The 21,110-nt window shown below is 40.8% G+C and overlaps 1 protein-coding gene and 1 pseudogene across 1 annotated transcript; one reads left to right on the top strand and one right to left on the bottom strand.

Moving 5' to 3' along the window:
* Positions 1-3,575: 3,575 nt before the first annotated feature.
* On the bottom strand, positions 3,576-9,610 carry LOC137275439 (density-regulated protein homolog; annotated as a pseudogene).
* A 2,020-nt stretch (positions 9,611-11,630) lies between these two features.
* Positions 11,631-20,426, top strand: LOC137282790 (uncharacterized). Its single transcript, XM_067814575.1, has 2 exons — positions 11,631-11,679; positions 14,398-20,426. The coding sequence occupies exon 2, from the start codon at positions 14,546-14,548 to the stop codon at positions 20,417-20,419; it is 5,874 nt and encodes a 1,957-aa protein (XP_067670676.1). The 5' UTR covers positions 11,631-11,679; positions 14,398-14,545; the 3' UTR covers positions 20,420-20,426.
* Positions 20,427-21,110: the final 684 nt, after the last annotated feature.

The raw sequence follows: 21,110 nt of genomic DNA, 5'->3' as shown, positions 1-21,110 counted from the left end.
AATAAACACATTTGGAATTGCATAGTTGTAATTGTACAGTTGACTCTGTTTTGTGCACACTCCTGTATGTTGGTGTTTGATCCTGTGCACAGTTTAGGTCCCAAATCAGTTTAAGGTTATGCAATGGTGGGGTGTGGAGAGGTCTTCAGAGTTTCCACGACTTTAGTCTTGCTCCACAATGAAGCACATGTGATACATGTGGTCTTGTGTATTGGCTTGTATGACATTGGGCTATGCGTATGAAATGAAACACTGAGAACAAGCTTGGATCGTCTGAGTTAACACTGATCATGTACTGCACATGCTTTTGTTTCTCTGTTTCAACTACTGCACTTACCCCCTCATAATACTATCTAGTAATTGCAGTTTGCAACTATGATCAATTTGTATTTTAAGTAAAAAAGATTATGAAGTTTACAGGTTTATTTGGACTGGTAAAATTATGTGTATTGGCAATGTTTATTTCATTTTATTTGATGTACTATTTTGTTTAGAGTGAAATTCATCGTAAGTTTTCAGATACATATAGCAATGACTTGGAAGATCAAATGGTATCTGACAAATGCATCAAGTAATGTGTGTTTGCGGTGAAGGGTTGCATAAGAATATTTTTCTTGAATCGGATCATAGTTGACACTTCAATGTCATGGAATAAAGTTTGCAAGGAGTGGTTCATAAACATTTTTATATATGATTTTTTGTAAAGTGTTGCAAAATGAGAAGCCAGAAAGGCATGGAGACTTGGATAATTAGGGATAAATATGTAAAAGTTTTGGCTTCTTACTAACATCTTTTTTTACTGCTGATGCCTAGTTGGAATTATCATGATTGTATAAATATGTTGTCTTCTGTGTGTTTTCCTCCAATCTTTCATAACACCCAAAAACAAATGCAACCATGACTGTTGACCGACATTGAAACAAGTGTGCCAAAAGTAGAGTAGGCCCTTACAGGCAGCAATGAGCTGATTGGATGAACTATAGAATTGTCTGCATGCCATGGTCACCGCCACCAAAATCTTAATTTCACTTCCAGAGTGCTTATTAACTATTGATTTATCATCCAAAACTGTGCTCCACAGGAGATATCGTTTTTTTGTGAGATCAGATGATATTTCCTAGGAGATATCGCTTTACCGGTAGATTTTGCACAATGCAATGACAGTGAACTTGATGGTGTCACATTGCTATGACATTGCTGCACTGCAAATCTAATGCTAGTGCTCTGTTCAGAGGTGTAGATTTTTCATTGAAAACTAATGGAAAATTATTTTGTATATTAAATAGAATCTCACCCTCGTATCTGCTGATATCAATTATATCACCACACGTTGATAAAGGGTTGACAAGCCTAGGATATTTATTAATTATAATCAAAATCAGGAGGCATGTGGGTGAGATTATATATGTTTTTTCTGAACTTGTTTTGTTTTTTTGCATATTATCTGTGATACAGTAATTATTTTCTTCTGGACATTCTAAACTGAACATTGTGACAGCAGATATTGAGTGGAAATATTGATACACAGGTATGAATATTGCTGGTCAACCATGCTGGTTCTCTTGGAAATGAGATGAAGTTTATTATATAAGTGTTATGCATGTGGCAAGTGTTGCCTTTTCTGATTGTCTTATTCTTAAACTTAAGCAAGTTTCACAAAACCTTAATTGGACTAGCTTTAAAGACTGTTAATTTAACTTTACATAGTTTAAGAAGTGTTGTGAATAAACTGTCAATGAAAATTTGTGTTGTGTTGTTGTTGGCAACAAATCCTGCTATGGTATTACAACCGGTGGATAATGTGGTCTGAAATAAGCCAATCTTTTGTCGTTATGAGCAATGAGGTCATCATCAGGTTAATTTCATACTGGCTGCTGAACAGTTATCACCAGTGCAATCAGTCCTCAGACGTGTGTAGTTCCATCCTTTAAAATTCTGGTATTTTCCCTAACAGTATTTGACAATAAAGAACAGAAAAAGAATAATCTTCATGTTAAGTAACATAAGAGAAAAATTATAAGTTATGAACCCTATAATTTTTTTGAAGTTAGTCGGGGGATCTATGTCTCAAGATCTATGTGATAACACGTTCAAGTTCACAAGTCATTGTTTCATACCCTGTAAATATACTATGAAACAAACAGTCTACTAGTCACAGAAGCAATTATTCGGGGTTACTGTATGATATAAATATTATTCATTCACAAATGACAGGAGAAATTCTGAAATGGTGAGAACTATTACAGGTAGTTGTGAGGAAAGACCTATTTGTATTGCCACGATTCCCTTCTACTGTGTTGTATGAATACATGATTAGCGGCAGTGAACGGGCTGAATACATTGATGCATAGCTAATTAAATACCATGATTAATTCTGTGTCGTGGATTTAATGAAAAGCAGTGTAATTGGGAAAGTACAAGTGAAAGAACTGTTCAGCAGCCATTATAGTAACACGGATTCAGCAATTAGTGCTTTTCAGCTTTCCTACTTCAATACTTCAGGGCACAATAATAATGCATATCCAAGATTTAAATAAAAGAATTAGATGTAATAAATTAAATGAAAGGCAAAATAGTTCCCCTAATGAAAAAGTCAGTCACTGATGGATTGTCCTTTGGGTAAGAAAAGTTTGATTGATTGATTGTTATTTAACGCCGCACTTGGCAGTATTCCAGCTATATGGCGTTGGTCTGTGAATTATCGAGTCGGGACCAACAATTGTAGTAAACCAAAACAAGGGGACTCTTAGACAAGCATGGGTATCTGATGACCAATTCAAAATGGATTTTCATGAGTCGACTAAGAAAGGTTACCGGTGTTTAAAACACAGCTTCACTTAGTGGCTTTGTGCCACGTCTGACTGGTACTGTCTTGAATTTCAAACATTATGTGACATTTTCTGTCTGCTCAATTGTTTGATTGCTGTGTCCATGACTGTTCACCTCTTTGCAACAGCCCCAAAATCTACCTGGGATTATCCCTTGATTGTGTAAAATAGATTTGCCGCACTCAGCAATACTTTAGCTCTATGGTGGCAGTGTTGATAATCGTGTGTGGACCAGAAAATCCAGTGATCAACATCATGAGCAGTAATCTATTTTACTGGGATTTGATGAAGTGTGTCAACATAATCAGCGAGTCTGACCACCTGGTTGTGTTAGTGGACATACAGAGGAGTTTTATGTGTTAGTACCATAGTGCACCTCTGTAGAATTGCAGTGAGTGAGTGAGTTTAGTTTTACGCATCAGCAATATTGCAGCTATCTGTAAATAATTAAGTCTGGACCAGACAATCCAGTGGGTGACAGCATGAGCATCGAACTGCGCAGCTAGGAACCAATAATGTGTGTCAACCAAGTGAGCGAGCCTGACCACCCGGTCCGTTAGTCGCCTCTTTCTACAATCATAGTCACCTTCTGTGGCAAGCATGGGATGCTGAAGGCCTATTCTACCCCGGACCTTCACAGGTTAGCCTTGGAGTGACTCTCTGTAGGCAAACTACTTAAAAACAACACACAAACTACAAAAGAACATTATGGTGTTTGTCCGCAAAATTTATTTACATATAGTGAAGAGTGCTGACAATGTTCATCCATCATTTTTTATCTCCCTTGTCATCTATATCGTCCTCATCAACCTGTTGAGAAAAAGACAATCAAGATACGTCATTCACAGGGATGAAGACTATGATATAGGTTTAGCCCCTTGTAACTGTGATAGCTGTCCGTAATTAATTCATTCTGCATCAGACCACAGACTATATCACAGTGGTCGGTAAATTTTCAAGTGGATGGTATAATACGCAACATTCTATCAATCATTTTCGTTATGATCTCACCACTAGATTCACACCTTATGTTACGGATCTGACTAAATAGATCATAAGGACTCTCAGTGAACTTTAATGCCCATTCTTTGACACCTATCAATACATGAGTATCTACATGACTGGAGCAGTGCTCATGAGTGGGTTAAAATTTTATGTCAAATCAGCAATATTTCAGCCATATCTTGATAATTGTAAGTGTTCAAGAAACCAAGAACCAGCATTGATGAAGCTTAAAAAATATTGAAGATCTGTACCATTTAACCTCAGATGTCTACCCTTAAAGAACATTTGAACCCATACATACCACGTGAATACTGAGTCACACCTTCAGTGTAACAATTATTCAGCTTAAGGCAAGTACAAACTATCAAGAATTGTGCCTTTAGGAGCAGAAACGGGTTGAAACGAAATGTGAATCTTTCTTTACCATGATCCTATGCTGTGCCAACACACTTCTTGAATTATAGAGTTGAACTCAACAATATTCCAGCTATATGGAGGTGGTCTGTAAATAATTGAATCTGTATAATACTATCCTGTGGTCAACAGTATGAGCATTGCTCTATACACTTAGGATATGATGACTTGTCAACCAAGTCAACGAGTCTGACCACCTGATCCATCACTCATCTCTTGTGAGAAGCATGGGTTGCAGAAGAAAATTTCTACTCCGGATCTTCACAGGACATAAATACATCAATATGCTCACGAAACCAAACACCAACATCAGTGTTACCTGTTTCCATTTCTCTGGAATAATATCCCACAGATCGTCCTTGACATCGCCTTGGATGACTATCTCATCCTTGCCCATCACTGACGACCCACAGGAAAACTTGGTGGCAAAGAACTTGCAGGCATCCTTCAGGTCGATGTCTGTCCAAAGACGTAAGAACATGTTTCGTGTATGAGTGGGTGAGTGAGTGAGTATGGTTCCATGCTGCTTAAGTGATGTCATGGCAAAAATGGGCTTCGCACTTTGTACTCCTATGGAGGACTGGAACCTGCAACCAGAAAATGCTTTAACCTGCATAACAGTAGTCTTGTTTAGTGACCCTTCCTTGGACAATAGGAGCTGTGGGGTAGTCCGGTGAAGTCTGTTTGCTTGTCATGCCGAAGACCAAGGTTCGATTCCCCATAAGGGTACATGGCGTGAAACACAGTGTGTGTGTTTACCAGACATTGGTTGTACTTGAAACAATCTGAAAGGAGGTAATTCAGGCATTACTGTGGACACTGGTTTCTGAAGACTAAGTGAAAATACAGTCAAGAAACACTTCAGTTTCATCAGTTATGATTTTAAAACAGTCATTGTTGTCTTGAGACCTTCCTTTGATTTCTGATTATCAGATATGACTTTCTATACTTTTGCAAACTTTATAAGCTTCCATATGTCCTATCACGAGTCAGAGCTAATTACCTCCCTTGTCTCTTTTGTACGTTACTAATCAATGCTTTTTCCAATCAAGACAAATCTACTCCTGGCTTCTATTTGTCCGCTGCTAATACCAGACAGCGCTAATGACCTACTTGCACCCCTTGCAAAGTGTCCATCTTTGTTAATGTATTACACCTACTATCCTCATGTGTACATAATTATTATAAAAGCTTCACAGTTTCATTCAGTCAGTAAAGGATCGACTGAATATGGTGTACCTTATAATAAGAAGGTTGACATGCATACAGTTTCACCCATTTTGTTCTGGGGACGTGGGCGTGCGTGTTCTGTACACGCTTCCCCATTAAACTCATCACCTCCCCAAAAGACATAAATTACGAGATATTTTTATTAAGCATTTTATCTTGTTTACTGTAATATCACAACTTGACAAATTTTGCTAAATATAGGGTCTTTTTAGGGCAAGTCATTGGCACTCAGGATCTTTTCAAGACTAAAATGAATTTCGAGCCTTTTTGTAGCAATCCAGTTTTAGGATTTTTCAAGTTGATATGCACCCTGCTTTATATTAACAATGGTCTTTATGTCAACAATGCTCTCAAACCAGTGGTACTGATTCTGCCGAATTCTACAATGATATTTTAGCTGATTAACCTTACCGCATGGTGTCAAGCCGGCCACACAGGTGACCTTCTTCTTGCCCCTTGTTGCTGTCCACATCTTGATCCCCCGTGGTTCTTCTTCTTCGGCTTCATTAAACCTTTCCCCCTCGAGTCTGCCTCTTCGTCTCCCCGTCCTCTTCCCCTGCCTTCGCCTCCTCCTCATCTTTGTCTGGAACAAACACCGGGTCAAGGTCACATAACCATACCACAGGCCCATTTCAATAATAAGATTCAGATATAAACCTCATAGGAGCAGTTTAATGGCTCTGAGTTAAGTCTAAATGATTCAAATATTCGTTAAAAGATGCAGGGCCTTGTATACCATTTGACCAATCCTGTTCAACAAGATCAGCATCTAAAATGTGAACTGTGTATTTCTTTTTACTGTAAACATTTCAAAATATTGTTTATTTAAAGGAAGTATTAAAATATGGAATAGAGCCAAACGGTCAAAGTCAAACCGTGCGGTCTGTTTGCCATAACGTCAAAGGTAAAAGGAAAAGCTAGCATAAAATATTACATAAACATAGGGTTCAGCTATGCAAGTCTGCACAGGACTGAATAATTCTTTATAAATGGTTAAAGGTCACATGCAACCAAAATCAAACACAATAAAAACACAAAACACATCAGTTATTCATGACATTTAATGTACATTGCCGCTTGTGAAAACGAATGAGCAAAATTATAAGCGATTCAAAAGTGCAATATTTCGAACTTGGGCTTACTTTCCTCGAAAGTGGGGGGAGACCGAACCCAGTCGCCCGGCTTCCGAATGGCTGGTTCATTTGCTGATACGCTGAGGGCTCATTGTGTGTACAGAAAGATTATCTGTTTGATGGGCATTTTAGAAGTATGGCAAGTCACAAGAAAATAAGATTCTTTATGCATAACAACCTTTTTATTGTACTTGATGCGTCGTTTAAGTATGGATTCATATACCGTTGTCAAACAAAATCATACACACTAGAAGAAGTTGTTGTCCATAAAGAATGTATATAGAGATGATGGGTTTTGTAAATACATGTTCTCTGTTGCGTTCGATCCAATCAAGAATCATTTCAGTGGAGATGGTGAACTACTTCATTGCTGGAAACCAGGACTTGAAACTGACAAGAGTTTGCACCTGTTTCCGTCGGATCCAGTCATCAGACAAAAATGGATGTAGTTTGTGTGCAACCCACAGACATAAAAACGTGTCATTTGTATCACACATGCCTAGTTACATAATGTGGCAGACACGGGACTCGGGTGCACGAGTCATAAATCATCTTATTTTCTTTATGTCGTATAGTCTGATAGGTGTTAAGTTCAAATTGCACGTGGTCAATGATTGAAGCTGTGTATTACATGTTGTCTTTAGCAGACAGGCAGGCAGACATAGGTGTGAATAAACCAGACATTGAGCTTTCTCTGTGACAGAGACTGCTTACCACAATCAACAAGGTTTTTTACGTAACGAGTAGATTATGTACTTGTTTGTGTACACAACCAAGATTAGACTACTGCTCACGACCTCAGACGCTGGGCATGCATACTGTTTCAAGCTCCAAGAACCTATTCACTGCGCATGCGTTATGGACGCAGCGCAGCACAGCTATTGAAACCAGTTTCCCCCCCCAGCGCTGGGGTGAATTTAGTGAAACGTTTGAACTCCGATTTCGCGGGGTTTTTTTTGCATCGCGTTTTTCCAACTTAATAGGTTGAATTCGGAAAATGCACACCGAAAGGTACCAGAATCTGCACAGTTCCGATCATCGTTGCATGCGACCTTTAAGTCTGTGCTCTATCGGAACAGGGCACGACAGAGCTGCATCAGCTAGCAGATTCCTGGCCTCTACATTACTCTTGTTGCTGTCTTTTCCCAAATGATGTGACTTTCGTGGTGGTGTTTTCATCAGATTTCTAGATATGCTTTTATCCATGTGTATTTCGAACCATTAGCTTTCCGAGTCAGGACAGTGCAGAATAATTCTTTACAAAGGGTGAATGAAAGACGTTCGCCCTGGCGAGCGCGGGTGATTTGAAAGGATAGGAACACCAGAGTTGTCAAGCGCGCTCAATTCAAACTGGGCTGAGGGATACTGTCTGTCTATTCAGGGCAGCACACTATACATTCATTAATTTATCACCCTTCACTTGTTTTCTGATAAAAGGTTTTCTGCATTAAAAACAATTCCCTCTTCGTCTTTGACGGGCTATTTACGGCGCGCTTGACGGTGATCACGTGACTTGGATCGGCCAATCAATTTCTATTAGCCTTCCCTCAACCAAACCTGCCTTTTAAGGACCCGTAATATACTACTTCCATTGACAAATGTAGGGCACGTCTCTAACCATGCTAAAACCTTTACGGATAAATTTTACCAGAAGACGAATTCTATGAATGGCCGAGGTGTACGCTGCACAAACCGACCGGACTCCTTTCATGAACTATTTCATCTAAACCGGTCTTCTGCGACATGATTTTGAAAGTGAAAACGTCCGGCGCTTTCTCACTGTGAGAATTCGTAAGTTTCCAACATCGATCGGATCCCATAGAGGGTCACAGGACTCGACAAACTGAGCCTCTCTATAGCCTTCTTAGTATATAGCATGGTATATAGTAAGGGGGTTGAATAGTAAACCAGGACGTAGATTATTGATTTTCAGACCCGCAGAAGGGGGCTGTGGTTTCCAAGCAAGCTTACAGAGAAACCAATTATGGCAGTCATATTTTCGGATTTCCAGGAAAGTCCAAACCGAAAGTAAGACGGGAGGTTTCTATAATTCGCCGGTAGATGACCTTTTTGCAACTACTAGTTCAGATGAAATAGTATTTCTAATCTCTGCTTTGAAACAACTCAAATATTCACGGCAGCATTTTTACGAAAAAGATAAGATGAGAGTGACACCTTTGATCTTGTAAACATATCTCTTTATTTCAGTCACACCTCGTATACAACATAAACGCATACATAAATACAGATATAATAAAATGCATACCGAGCCACCCATATGAGAGACTATAAAAGTAGTAAAGGTAGAACAAACAAAAGTGACATCACAAAGATAAATCTAAGCATTGTATAAAATAGACTTGCGCTTTTCAAGTAAGAGTTTGCAGGTTTCGGCCGTTAAAAACAACAGATCATCATTGGACATAATAAAAGCGAACTTATCCGCATCATCTAAAACTTGAAAATTACCACAGATATTCATACAGACACTTAAAAGCTTATCAGTAATAGTTGTATATAAAGGACAGTGAAATAAAACATGGTGTTCATCTTCCACGCATTCCTGACAATTAAAACATACTCTTTCCCTCAAAGGCACATTACTGTAGCAAACTATCTCTACACAGAGCGGGGCCACACCACAGCGGAATAACGCTAGAGCACGGCGGTGAGAACGGGTAGGGGAAGCTGCAAGTAACGTTCAGCTTTCAAACTAGCCTTAAAACGGCGATATAGTCGGAGCTTGTTCTTTCCTGTCCCATCTTTACTTTCTTCCTGTGTGACCGACATCATCCACTCCTGCAGGAAGTTGTACATGATCTTCTCCGCGACTTTGTCTGTGATAAGAGGAGCGTAAAACGTGTTTCTAAGAGATAAGAAATGGTCTAAATGTAAACTTCGCAGCTTCTTGTGGACACGAAGATTCCGGTTCCGTTTACCCGATGATGCTACTACATCTGCCCACTTGAACACTTTATAAGTCAGTCTGTCAGGGTCCATGTCGCACGATCGCTTATACTGCAGTCTAAGTAAACTTAGTCTCAGTGTATTTCGTTACACTCCACCACTGAGTCTAAGAAAACCTAGTAGAAGGTCGCGTCAGGTAACCTTTGAGCGACCAATGACCGTCCAATAAAACGCGAGACGGTTAAACAGATTTAACCAATCAGACAACGGCTACTATTTAGGGATCGGAGGGACTTTCAAAATATTCAGGTCACTGAAACAGATCTCTCCACCTGCAAAAATCCGCATGTAACACAATTATTTGACCTGCAGTATATGGGCTTTGGAGTTTCTGTTGACATGGTTACCATTAGCTAATATTTCCGCAAGATGACATCTTTGAATATTGCCAAAAACACCATTGTCAGCGACTGTTTACTCACCGTTGTCATGGTTGTATGTACGCCGTGTGCATCACCCGGAAGCGAGCGTACGCTAAATAGCATTCGGGAACCGTTCGGATTTCAACCTTTTTGAGATAAAAAGTTCAAAAGGTACGTATGTGCGAATGTCCACTTTTGCGATTTGGTAAGCTGTGTTCTGATTGGTCAATCTCAAAGGTTACCTGACGCGACCTCCCATAAGGTTTTGTTAGACTCAGTAGTGGAGTGTAACGAAAAGTACTCAGGATAAGTTTACTTAGACTGGCTTATACTGTCCCGTCACACTTCTCCATAGCCACACAACCGGTGGCTCCCATCCCATGTCCCCCGCTATTGCGCTGTTAGGTGTAGACTTCCTCACTCCCATAAAATATGTCATGGCTCTGTTGTAAACACTATTGATGGCTGGAATGTGATGAGCTCCCCATATCGCAGCTCCGTAGGTTATCGTTGCCCACACCATGGAGTCATAAAGCTTGGTGAATGTATTATAATCCATTCCTCCTTGGATCTTACTCTTCGATATTAGAAGTCCTAAAGCTCGACTTGCCGCATTAGCTACAATATTACCCATCCGAGTGTATTCCAGATGTTCCGTTAATAGTTATCCAAGATAACAATAACTATCACTGATTTCCAAAATCGCTTCATCACACTGGAATAAAGCATCGGTTCTCTCCACTGCCTGACTCCGGAAATGAACAACCTTCGACTTGCTGGGGTTAACCGACATCCTGTTTGTACTACACCACTGTCCAAGTGCGTGAAGAGGTATATTCAGGTCCTGTAGGCTAGAACACATATACATTCATCGTCAACACTAACACTAACTTCCAAGGCATTCAACGTAGTTATGAGATCGTTGATGTACAGGTTAAATAGCAGCGGAGAAAGCAGACATCCCTGGCGTAAACCACCATTGACGCCAGACCATGACGTACTCAACCCGTTTATCCGCACATAGGCCTTGACATACTGATACAGTGACACAGTAGCATTAAACATATTATCGTGGATGCCGATATCACTCAGTGAGTGGAAACATGCTCTGTAATTGATCTGCCCTTTCTAATACCGTTCTGTTCATCGGAAAAAGTACTAGCATCTTCCACACGTTCTGTCAGTCATTCAAAACTCCACAGTACAGCTTATAAGTTGAGTTGACCAGCGTTATACCTCTATATGAGAGTGGACTACGTGGGTCCTCTGTTGCTGACTTCGGTATGGGGTTAATGATTCCCCTGGATCAACCAGCTGGAACTTTACCAGTAAGAAAACACAAGTTAAAAGTTCTGTGTAAAAACATAAGACTCTGTTCATTGTTTAACACGTCCACGGGCATACCATCATACCCTGGAGCTTCTGTCATGATCTTTTTTTTCCGGATTTTCTGGGAAGTCCAAACCGAAAGTAAGGCGGGAGGTCTCAATAATTCGCCGGTAGATGACTTTTTGCAACAACTAGTCAAAATGAAACAGTATTTCTAGTCTCTGTTTTGAAACAACTCAAATTCACGGAGACATTTTCACGAAAAAGATAAGATGAGAGTGACACCTTTGATCTTGTAAACACTAACACACTGTCTGTCACAATGGACACTCACAGGGATCGAAATTTCCCTGAAAATCAGCATACAGTTGAGAAACACAGAGTCAATCAGACGTTGATGACAGGTGGGAGGTAAGTTACACATTTATTTTTTGATCATGTGTGGTAGCCTGTATCGGACTAAAACTCTAAACTGTCTTATTTTCGCGCCTTTAAATTTCGCGAGTGACCGTCACTAAACCTTTTCGAGCCTTCTTATTTTCGCGAGGTGACAGGGGCGTGTCTGAATACGGAGCTGAGAAACACAGAGACAATCAGACGTTGGTGACCGACAGTGACCATGTATTGCCGTCATATCTTGGTGCTGGTTGTGCGTTGTTAAACTTCATCAGCTTCTTCGTTGATATAACTTAAAGAATATGTGATTGCACAAACATGAAAATATCTTTGATAGCACATGGAGCTGTACATAACCGAGAGCCAATAATAAATGGTGAAAAATATTATCGTACTTCAGTAGATGTACTGCAGGGCTGTCGTGCCTCAGTCGTATTTGCTTGAGACTGCAATGAAGAATTTCGACGAGGTTTTGGGTCTAAACATTGCTATAAATATACACACTAACAGATGTGCTATTCATACGCGTACATGTAATAATGTTAGGACGATAACTCGAGATCGAAACAGTCCGGGAAAACCATGCTCTTTCCGTGTTTTGGGTGTAGATCTGATTACGTGTTTTGCGCATGCGCTGAAATGGGCAATCTGTTTTGTTCAGAGGGGCGATAACTCTCTTTTTGAAGTGTGCCTTATTGTTTTGGCAACATAGGATAGGGTAAGAAGGTGTATGCTAGGAGAGGGCAAGGGTGTTTATAAGGATAGGGTGTGTGTGTGTGTGTGGGGGGGGGGGGGGGGGGGGGGCAAGGGCTTTTATTTCCACAGGGTAAGAAGGTGTATATTAGGAGGGGGCAAGGGTTTTTTATTTGGATAGGGTGAGAAGGGGTATATTAGGAGGGGGCAAGGGTTTTTTATTTGGATAGGGTGAGAAGGGGTATATTAGGAGGGGGCAAGGGTTTTTTTATTTGGATAAGGTAAGGAGATACTAAGGTTGGGTGGATAGGATAATCTGGATAATCTGGATAGGATAAAAATTGACCCGTGTCAATTGTAAGATGTGATTGTAACCTGGAAGGATCTTAGCCTAAAATCGCTCTGTGCAAGTGAGTGGTGATGGTAGCTGAAACCCAAGATCGTGATCTTAAGGATTTACAATAACTGTAATGCTCAGATTGTTCTGTGCAAGTGGGCACGGGTCAAGCTGAACGACCTGTACCCTTCATGTTTTAGGGTAGTAGGCCCTGTGTTGATGTTCTAGGGTATTAGGTCCTGTGTTGATGTTCTAGTGTATTAGGCGCTGTGTTCGTGCTGTAGGGTATTAGGTGGTGTGTTGTTGTTCTAAGGTAGTAGATCCTGTGTTGATGTTCTAGGGTATTAGGTGTTGTGTTGATTTTCTAGGGTAATAGGCCCTGTGTTTATGGTCTAGGGTAGGAACTCTTGTGTTGATGTTCCAGGGTAGGATGTCCTGTGTTGATGTTCTAGGGTATTAGGTGCTGTGTTGATGTTCTGTGGTAGCAGGTCCTGTGTTTATGTTTTCTAAGGTAGTGGGTCCAGTGTTCACGTTTTCTAAGGTAGTAGGCCCTGTGTTCATGTTCTAGGGTTGTAGGTCCTGTGTTCATGTTCTAGAGTAGTAGGTCCTGAGTTGATGTTCTTGGGTGGCAGGTTGTGTGTTGATGTTCTAGGGTAGGAGCTCTTGTGTTCATGTTCCAGGGTAGTAGGTCGTTGCTTATTAGGCCGTACAGTGTGCCAAGCCCACCCCTGGCACTGTATTGCTGGAATGTTGCTAAATGTGGCAAAAGCAATAGTAATATCAGTGTGATAGTGCTTACAAAAAGATACTGTACATTTTAAAAGGGATATTTCTTTCAGAACCATTATTCTGACGGCCAACAAATCAACAATTTTATCTTTCATAATACCAAACACCAGCTAGGGTGTCAACGAGTCATCTATTGACGCCTGCATCTTCATCTTCAAGTACGCTCTTTCCACCTGAGTAACAACTTCAGACACATTACCAAGACATCAGGAGCTAGATTTTCGAAGCTCTCTTAACGCTAAGGTGGTCGTAAGTGCCATACATTAACATTAACGTACGGCTATCATAGCGCTAAGAGAGCTTAAAACATCTAGGTCCAGGATCAGGATATGTAATCAAGCCAAACAATGACTGAATGATAATGGAATGTTAACATGCAATACTGCTTCACCTTAAATGATGTTAAATTTGTGATTTGGAGTGACTGTGTTTAGTTTTGTGATATTTCTAAGTAGCCTATAGCTACACACGACAAACTAAAGTTTAACAACACATGTTAGTCAAACTCGAGTTTAAGAGTCTGAACATTCCAACAACTCACCGCCAACATCAATTTCAGAGTTGTCAAAGTGTTGTTGAGAAATAGGGTATGTCACTATCCTCACCAACTTTTCCACCAAACGCCCTCAAATGACAACACAGCTTGACACGTATTTGACTTGTGAAAGCCTGAGTTTGACAAGTTTTAAAATTTCAACAACATGTGTTGTCAAACTTCAGTTTGCCGTGTGAAGGCCCCTTTAGCAATATCGTCACGTGGGACACCAGAAATGGACTTCACACAATTTACCCATGTGGGGAATTATAACCATGTGTTCGGTTTTGAGGGATTGTTTTAATGACTAAGCTACTGCACAACCCCTTGTGAGTTGGATATCAAGTACATTGTTTCATATATATTTATTCTTTTTCAGATGGAAATGCTTGTGTAGGAAGAGACCAATGAAGGGGTGAGCAGGCGTAGCTTTGAACTGAATCTTGATGTGCAAGGTGGAACAGATATTCTGAAGCCTTTGCAGACGGAAATCAGTTGCAGCATCAACGTTTTTCGGTGTCACCAAGATGGCAGCCATCCCTCCAGTATCCAATGAGGAAGGGCTGACAGATGATGAAAATGGTTCTATTAAAACTCAAATCTGTAGATCTGATCTTGCTGATGGTTCAGTTGCTGTGTTGCCAAGTAATTTGCCAGTGGACCATTCAAAGAGCATCAGTGATGGAGGCATGTCTGATAATGAGGAGACAGCGATGAATTGGAAAGGTAGAACACCTGTCTCAAAGTCAAGAACAAATCTGAAGAAAGATCAGCCAAAAGATGATCGACCAGACGCTTCTAAAGAAATGAAAGACATTCCTGTTGTGGATGATCAGTCTCTGCATCGTATTGAGGCTACCAAGAACGGGCAGGCCCCCACAGAAAGGGAGAGTGTAATTTATGAAAGATCAAAAGGTGATATTTCTTCAAGAAAAGGTGACAAGGAAAGACAGAAGAAGCCAAGAGAGAGCCATTACAAACAAGACACAAAAGAAAGCCCAAATTGCAAGACAGTCGAAACTCCCTCAAAGCAACAGATTAGTCAAGACGTTCCTCCTGAGAAAACACAGCATGGAAGAGGAAGTAGTGTCACCAGGACCACAACAAGGACCAGGCGCTTGTTAGAAAGAACACCCACCAAAGTTGTGCTGGAGGGAAACAAAAACAAATTAGATGCTAATCCGGAAGGAGAGGCACAAAAAAGTCATCCCGAGCAAACACAGTATGAAAGAAGAGATACTGTCGACAAGAGCAGAAGAAAGACCATACGTGTGTCAGAAGAAACACCCATCAAAGATGTCCTGGGGGGCAGAGAAGACAAACTGGATGCTACTCAGAAAGGGGAGCAGAAAGGTGGGGTACAGAAAGGTACAAAGAGGAATGCCCAGAAAAAGAACAAACCCACGGATGAGATTGATGTGTTCCTGAGAAATAAAGTTGGAAAGCAGATTTCTGTTATTCTGTATGTTAGAATCCATAAAAAACTTGACCCAAACTATGATGTTGAAGGTTTCCTTCGTGCACGGATGCAGACTGACCAAGAAGTAAAAGTGGAGAAAATGGAGCATGTTGGAAGCAACACTGTAGTTTCAGTTGAAGCACCAAGTAAATCTGTGGCAAACAAAGTTGGATATTTACTGAAATTAAGTAACAGAGAATCAAAGACAAAGTTAGTTTGCACACTAGACAGGAATGAGGCAATGGATCTTCCTACTAAGAGAGATGAAACGGAATTTCAGCAGCATCTCACCATTATTAAAAGAAGGGAAGCGAAAGCTTTGAGTGATCATATGGATAAAATCAATGTTACTTCCAAGAATATTGAGAGACTTTCCACAAACACACATGTATCTATTGATGAATATGACGCAATACAGCATGAAAGGACTGCTCTCAAGGATAAGTTGGAAGAGTTGAAACTGCAGAAAGAAGAGTTTATAACGTTTGTGCAGGGCTTGGAGCCAAAACTTGTTTCACTGTGGAAAGATAATACCTATGCTAAACACATTGGCGATCTAAGAAGAGACTTTGGTATCGAGCTTTGTAGGCTTACTTCAGCACTGCCTATGTATGCTAGAAGAAATGATATAATCAAAACGGTACAGGACAACCAGGTTTGTGTGATATTAGGCGAGACTGGATCAGGGAAGAGCACACAGATGACACAGTACCTCCATCAGGCTGGCTTCAGCAAAGATGGTTTAATCGTGTGCACACAGCCCAGGAAAGTTGCAGCCATAAGTCTAGCAACCCATGTTGCTTCTGAGCTGGTAACAAATGTGGGCAATGTAGTAGGTTACAGAGTAGGAATGCATTCCAAATGCGGAGGAGCTACCAAGATCCTGTACATGACTGATCACTGCCTCCTGAATGAATGCCTGAAAGATCCAACTTTGTCTGGATACAGCTGTGTTATAGTAGATGAGGCACATGAGAGAAGCATCTACACTGACCTGCTACTTGGAATGCTGAAGATGTGCTTGAAACAGCGCCCTGATCTCAGGGCAATAATTACATCAGCAACTATTGACCCTGATGTCTTTGTCAGGTATTTTGGTGACTGCCCAGTCTTGAGAGTATCTGGCAGAATGTTTCCCGTTGAAATTGAGTACCTAGCTGAAGGTGATGGGGGCAAGAATTCTGATAACTATCAGGAAGAAGCTGTCAACAAGGCTGTACATGTCCACACGAAGGATCCCCCAGGTGACATTCTGGTCTTCGTAACATCTCCTTTAGAGACCGAGAAGTGCAGTGAAGATCTCAAGAACAGACTGCAGGGAAGGACTGACTTCAAATGTTTGGTTCTTCATGGTCAGATTCAACCAGATGAGCAGCAGTTAGTGTTTCAGGCCACTGCTCCAGGTATACGAAAGATTGTCTTTGCTACAAACAGTGCAGAGACTTCCATCACCATTCCGGGAATTAAGTATGTAATTGATACTGGCCTTGCAAAGGAGAAACGTTGTGATCCTCGTCGGAACATGAGCATATTGAGTGTAGTTCTCATTAGTTGCAGCTCAGCAGATCAGAGGAAAGGTCGAGCGGGAAGAACAGGTCCTGGGAAATGTTACAGACTCTACAGTGAAGAGACATATCGTGAAATGGAAGCAGTATCACTGCCAGAGATACTCAAAGTTCACCTTGGGCAGGCTATGCTGAAACTGACAGAGCTTGGAATTAATCCCCTTAAGTATGAATTTGTTCAGTCACCAGAGCAATCAGCAATAGCTGCAGCTATGACTACACTTGAGGAACTTGGTGCAGTCAAAGACAATAAGATCACAGAAGAAGGGAAAGAACTAGCAAAGCTTCCTGTAGAACCTCGACTTGGACTTATTATCCAGAAAGGAAGATCTGAAGATGTTCTCTTTGATGCTGTTGTTCTTGCAGCTGTGAGTAATGTTGGAAGCTCCATATTTTTCAGAGGGGGCAGTGACGACAATAAGAAGAAAGCTGACAAACTGAAGATACAGTTCTGCCACAATGGTGGTGATAGTCTCACTTTGCTGAATGTCTACAGAGAATGGAACAAAGAGCCAGAAAAGCAGAAGAACAAATGGTGCTTTGCAAACAGCCTAAACTCCAAATCTCTGCGAATTGCCAGAGAGACAGTAAATGAGGTGATGACTCTTTTGAAGAAGGAGACAAAAGTAAAGGTCACACATGAGTTCAAAGACCCACAAGAAGCAGATGGGAAACTTCAGAGAATACTCTTTGACAGCTTCACATCCAACATCTCTCATTCGCTTGGACTTGCAAAGGCAGGATATTATACCCCTAGACTTGATCAACAAGTTCATGCTCATCCCTCATCAGTTCTGAATCCACTCAACTTAGTTCCTGAGTGGCTTGTCTTCGAGCAGTCCATGAAGACATCCAAAGACTTCATAACAGGACTCACACCAGTTGATGAATCTTGGGTTGTTGAAGCCATTGAATCTGGACGTCTAAAGAGAGATCTTGAAGAGATGAGAAAGAAACAACTCCTCCCTGTGCATGTTGAGCATGTTGGATCATTTCTTTTCTGGAAGCTTGTTGGTCCTGGTTTTACAAAACTAAAACAGTTTGAAGAAAAAGCGTCACATCTTGTTAAACCACATCTGGTTGTCATTGAGGCTTCAAAGGAAAAAGGGGAACTGAAGATATTTAGCTCTGATCATGCTACTGGCAAATTATCTCACCTTTTCAATGAGGTGACTGGACCTATGAAAACGTATTTGGAAGGAGAAGATGTGGAGGTACCACTGGGTCAGTCTAAAGAGCATGCTGGTGTCCGTGCGATACTTGGTAAAGGAGGCGATGTGAAAGACATCCTCATGGCAGATGAATACAGAACAATATTTGTTGATCGTCCTGATGAAAATTCTTCAGAAGATAGTATATTGAACAAATTTGGCTGTTTTGGAAAGATAAAGAGCCACAGAATATTCAAGAATCCTCGAAAGAGGTGGGGTTGTATTACATATGAATCTTCAGAAGCAGCAAAACAAGCTGTGGAGAACACAAAATCTGATTCATCAGAAGTTGCTGCTCCAGAGAAACATGGCCGAGGCTATCAAAACTCTAAGTTCAAGGTCAAAATAACGTGGTGTAGACGAGAATCTAAAGGATGTGGGATTGTTGATGTTGAACCAGAGTTGATGCCAAAGATTTTGCAAAGAGGGCCTTTGAATATCAAAGGTAAATGTGTAGATGTTGATATTAACAGGAAACGTGGAATGAGCCTTTATCTTAGAAATCTTGGTCAAACTATCACCGAAGATGATATCAAACAAGCAATTCTATCCTCTTTGAACTATGATGAAGATGAGACTGACGTAGTTCGAAAGGTAACAGTAGTGAGAGAAAAGGTAACCACTACAAAAGATCAACTGGATACCTTCAAGACTCATCTCCAGGGACAGCTCAGAAGATTTTCGCCAGACAACAGATTCCATGTGGAGGTAAAAGAGCCATTTCTAACAAGTGTCAACTACTTAGCATTTGCATCATTCACCAACTCAGATGAGGGAATAGCAGCTTGCCAAGGTTTGTCCAGGCAGTTCTGTATCAATGACCGAGTGGTCACCATGGAGCCAGACATAAGGTCATCACTGTATGTAAACAGAGAAGTTTATGAAGCCATCAAAGAGGACTTGGATGCATACTTGAAAGAATTCCTGACCTTCGGTTACACGGAAGTTGAAGTGACTTCGAGGACACTGATGGGCGGAACTGTCGTCCTTGATATCCATGCCTCAAGCTCCATAGAAATGGCAAAGGTTCGAGCTATGCTTCAGACCATTGTACAAGGAGATGTTTTGGAATGTGGTACAAATCCAAATTTGCGTCAACTCTTTACCAGGGCTGGAAGAGACTTTCTGAAAGACATAGAAAGGAAATGGAATGTTTTTATTCAAGTTGATGGTAGAACCTTCACACTCTCAATCCGCGGGAAACAAGAAGCATGCACTAGAGTGCGCGATTCAATCAATGATTATCTCCAGAAACGGTCCGAAGGCAAAATGAGGGAGGTGCACTTGAGGGGAAGAGACAAACCCAATGGGTTGATGAAGACATTGATGAATAAATATGGCATAGAACTTGAGAAGCTACAGAAGGACTTTGGTCTGAGATCAGTTGTCCTGAACTTCAAGGGACAGATTGTTAACTTGATGGGATCAGCTGAAGATATTGGCAAAGCTGTCAAGGTCATAGATGACATTTCATCTAAATTGCTGGAGGGTGTCAAAACTTCAGAGGAGGAGGAGCTGCCCAATTGTTGTGTCTGTTTCTGCCCAATAGAACCAAAGGAATTGTACAGGCTGCAGTGTTGTGGGCATGCCTACTGCCTGGACTGTGTCAAGAGACAACTGGAAACTGCAATCACTGAACGAGACTTCCCCTGCGTTTGTGGGCATGATGGATGTGGTCAGCCATTTGTATGGAAGGATTTGTCCAATTTTGAGCAAGAAGGAACATTCACTACTGCAAATCTGGCTAGCGCCTCTTTGAGTTCCTTTGTAAGCAAAAACACAACCTTCAAGTACTGCTTGACCCCAAACTGTGACATGGTGTACCGAGTGACCTCAAAGGGATCTGTGTTCAGGTGCCCTGACTGCAGTGTGAGAATATGCACTTCGTGCCACATTCAGTATCATGATGGACTGACGTGTGCCATGTACAACAGTGCCAAGGATGATGAAGGCAGCCTTGAAGCTTGGCTGGCAGCCCATGCCAAAACAACCAAGAAGTGCCCAAACTGTAAGACCCCAATAGAGAAAACAGAAGGTTGCAATAATATGCACTGTAACGCATGCCGTTGCAGCTTCTGTTGGTTGTGCCTTGTCTGGTTTCGTGAATCTAGAGCCTGTTACGACCATTTGAGTGAAAAACATGGTGGCTGTTTTGATCATTATTGATCCCATTCATAAAACATGATCCTCCGTAACATTTACCAACCAGCTGAAGTTTGTAGGAAGATAAACATTTCAAATGAGGCTGGAACTTAAGGAATGTGAACTTGACAGGAGGAAGGAGGATGAAAGTGGAAAATATGTTCTTTCACATTAAAAACTGCTATAAGTGATATGTTGTGTTTGGATTTATACATATTTATTTCTTTGTAGAGTGTCTCACTGTCGCGAATATACAGAACAGCAAAGGAAAACGTTTTTTTTGTCAGTTTGTTAAGTAGATGACAAACATGAAGACATACTTGTATGACATTTTAGTTTTTCAAAACTTGCATTTTTTTAATGTTCTTGATGTTTACTATCTGATAGTGATTCAAAGAGTGGTCCGATTTAACACTAATCATGTACTGCACATGCTTTTGTTTCTCTGTTTCAACTACTGCCGTTTGCAACTATGATTGTTTGTTGAACATTTTTATTGTAAGTTGAATAAGATTCTGAGTTTTACAGGTTCATTTGGACTGGTAGAACTATGTGTATTGGCAATGTTTATTTCACTTTATTTTATGTACTATTTTGTTTAGAGTGAAATTCATTGGTTAGTTTTCAGATACATATAGAAATGACTTGGAAGATCAAGTGGTATCTATCTGACAAATGCATCAAGTTATCTGTGTGTGCGGTGAAGGGTTTCATA

Source organism: Haliotis asinina, chromosome 1, assembly GCF_037392515.1.
Source record: "Haliotis asinina isolate JCU_RB_2024 chromosome 1, JCU_Hal_asi_v2, whole genome shotgun sequence".
In the NCBI taxonomy this organism is placed as follows: Eukaryota; Metazoa; Mollusca; class Gastropoda; order Lepetellida; family Haliotidae; genus Haliotis; species Haliotis asinina.
Note: the sequence above shows the minus strand (reverse complement) of the source record. Positions and strands in the feature narration are given on the sequence as shown.

Excerpts from the sequence above, each read along its gene's own strand:
- LOC137282790 (XM_067814575.1), top strand. The coding sequence starts at position 14,546 with ATGGCAGCCATCCCTCCAGTATCCAATGAGGAAGGGCTGACAGATGAT.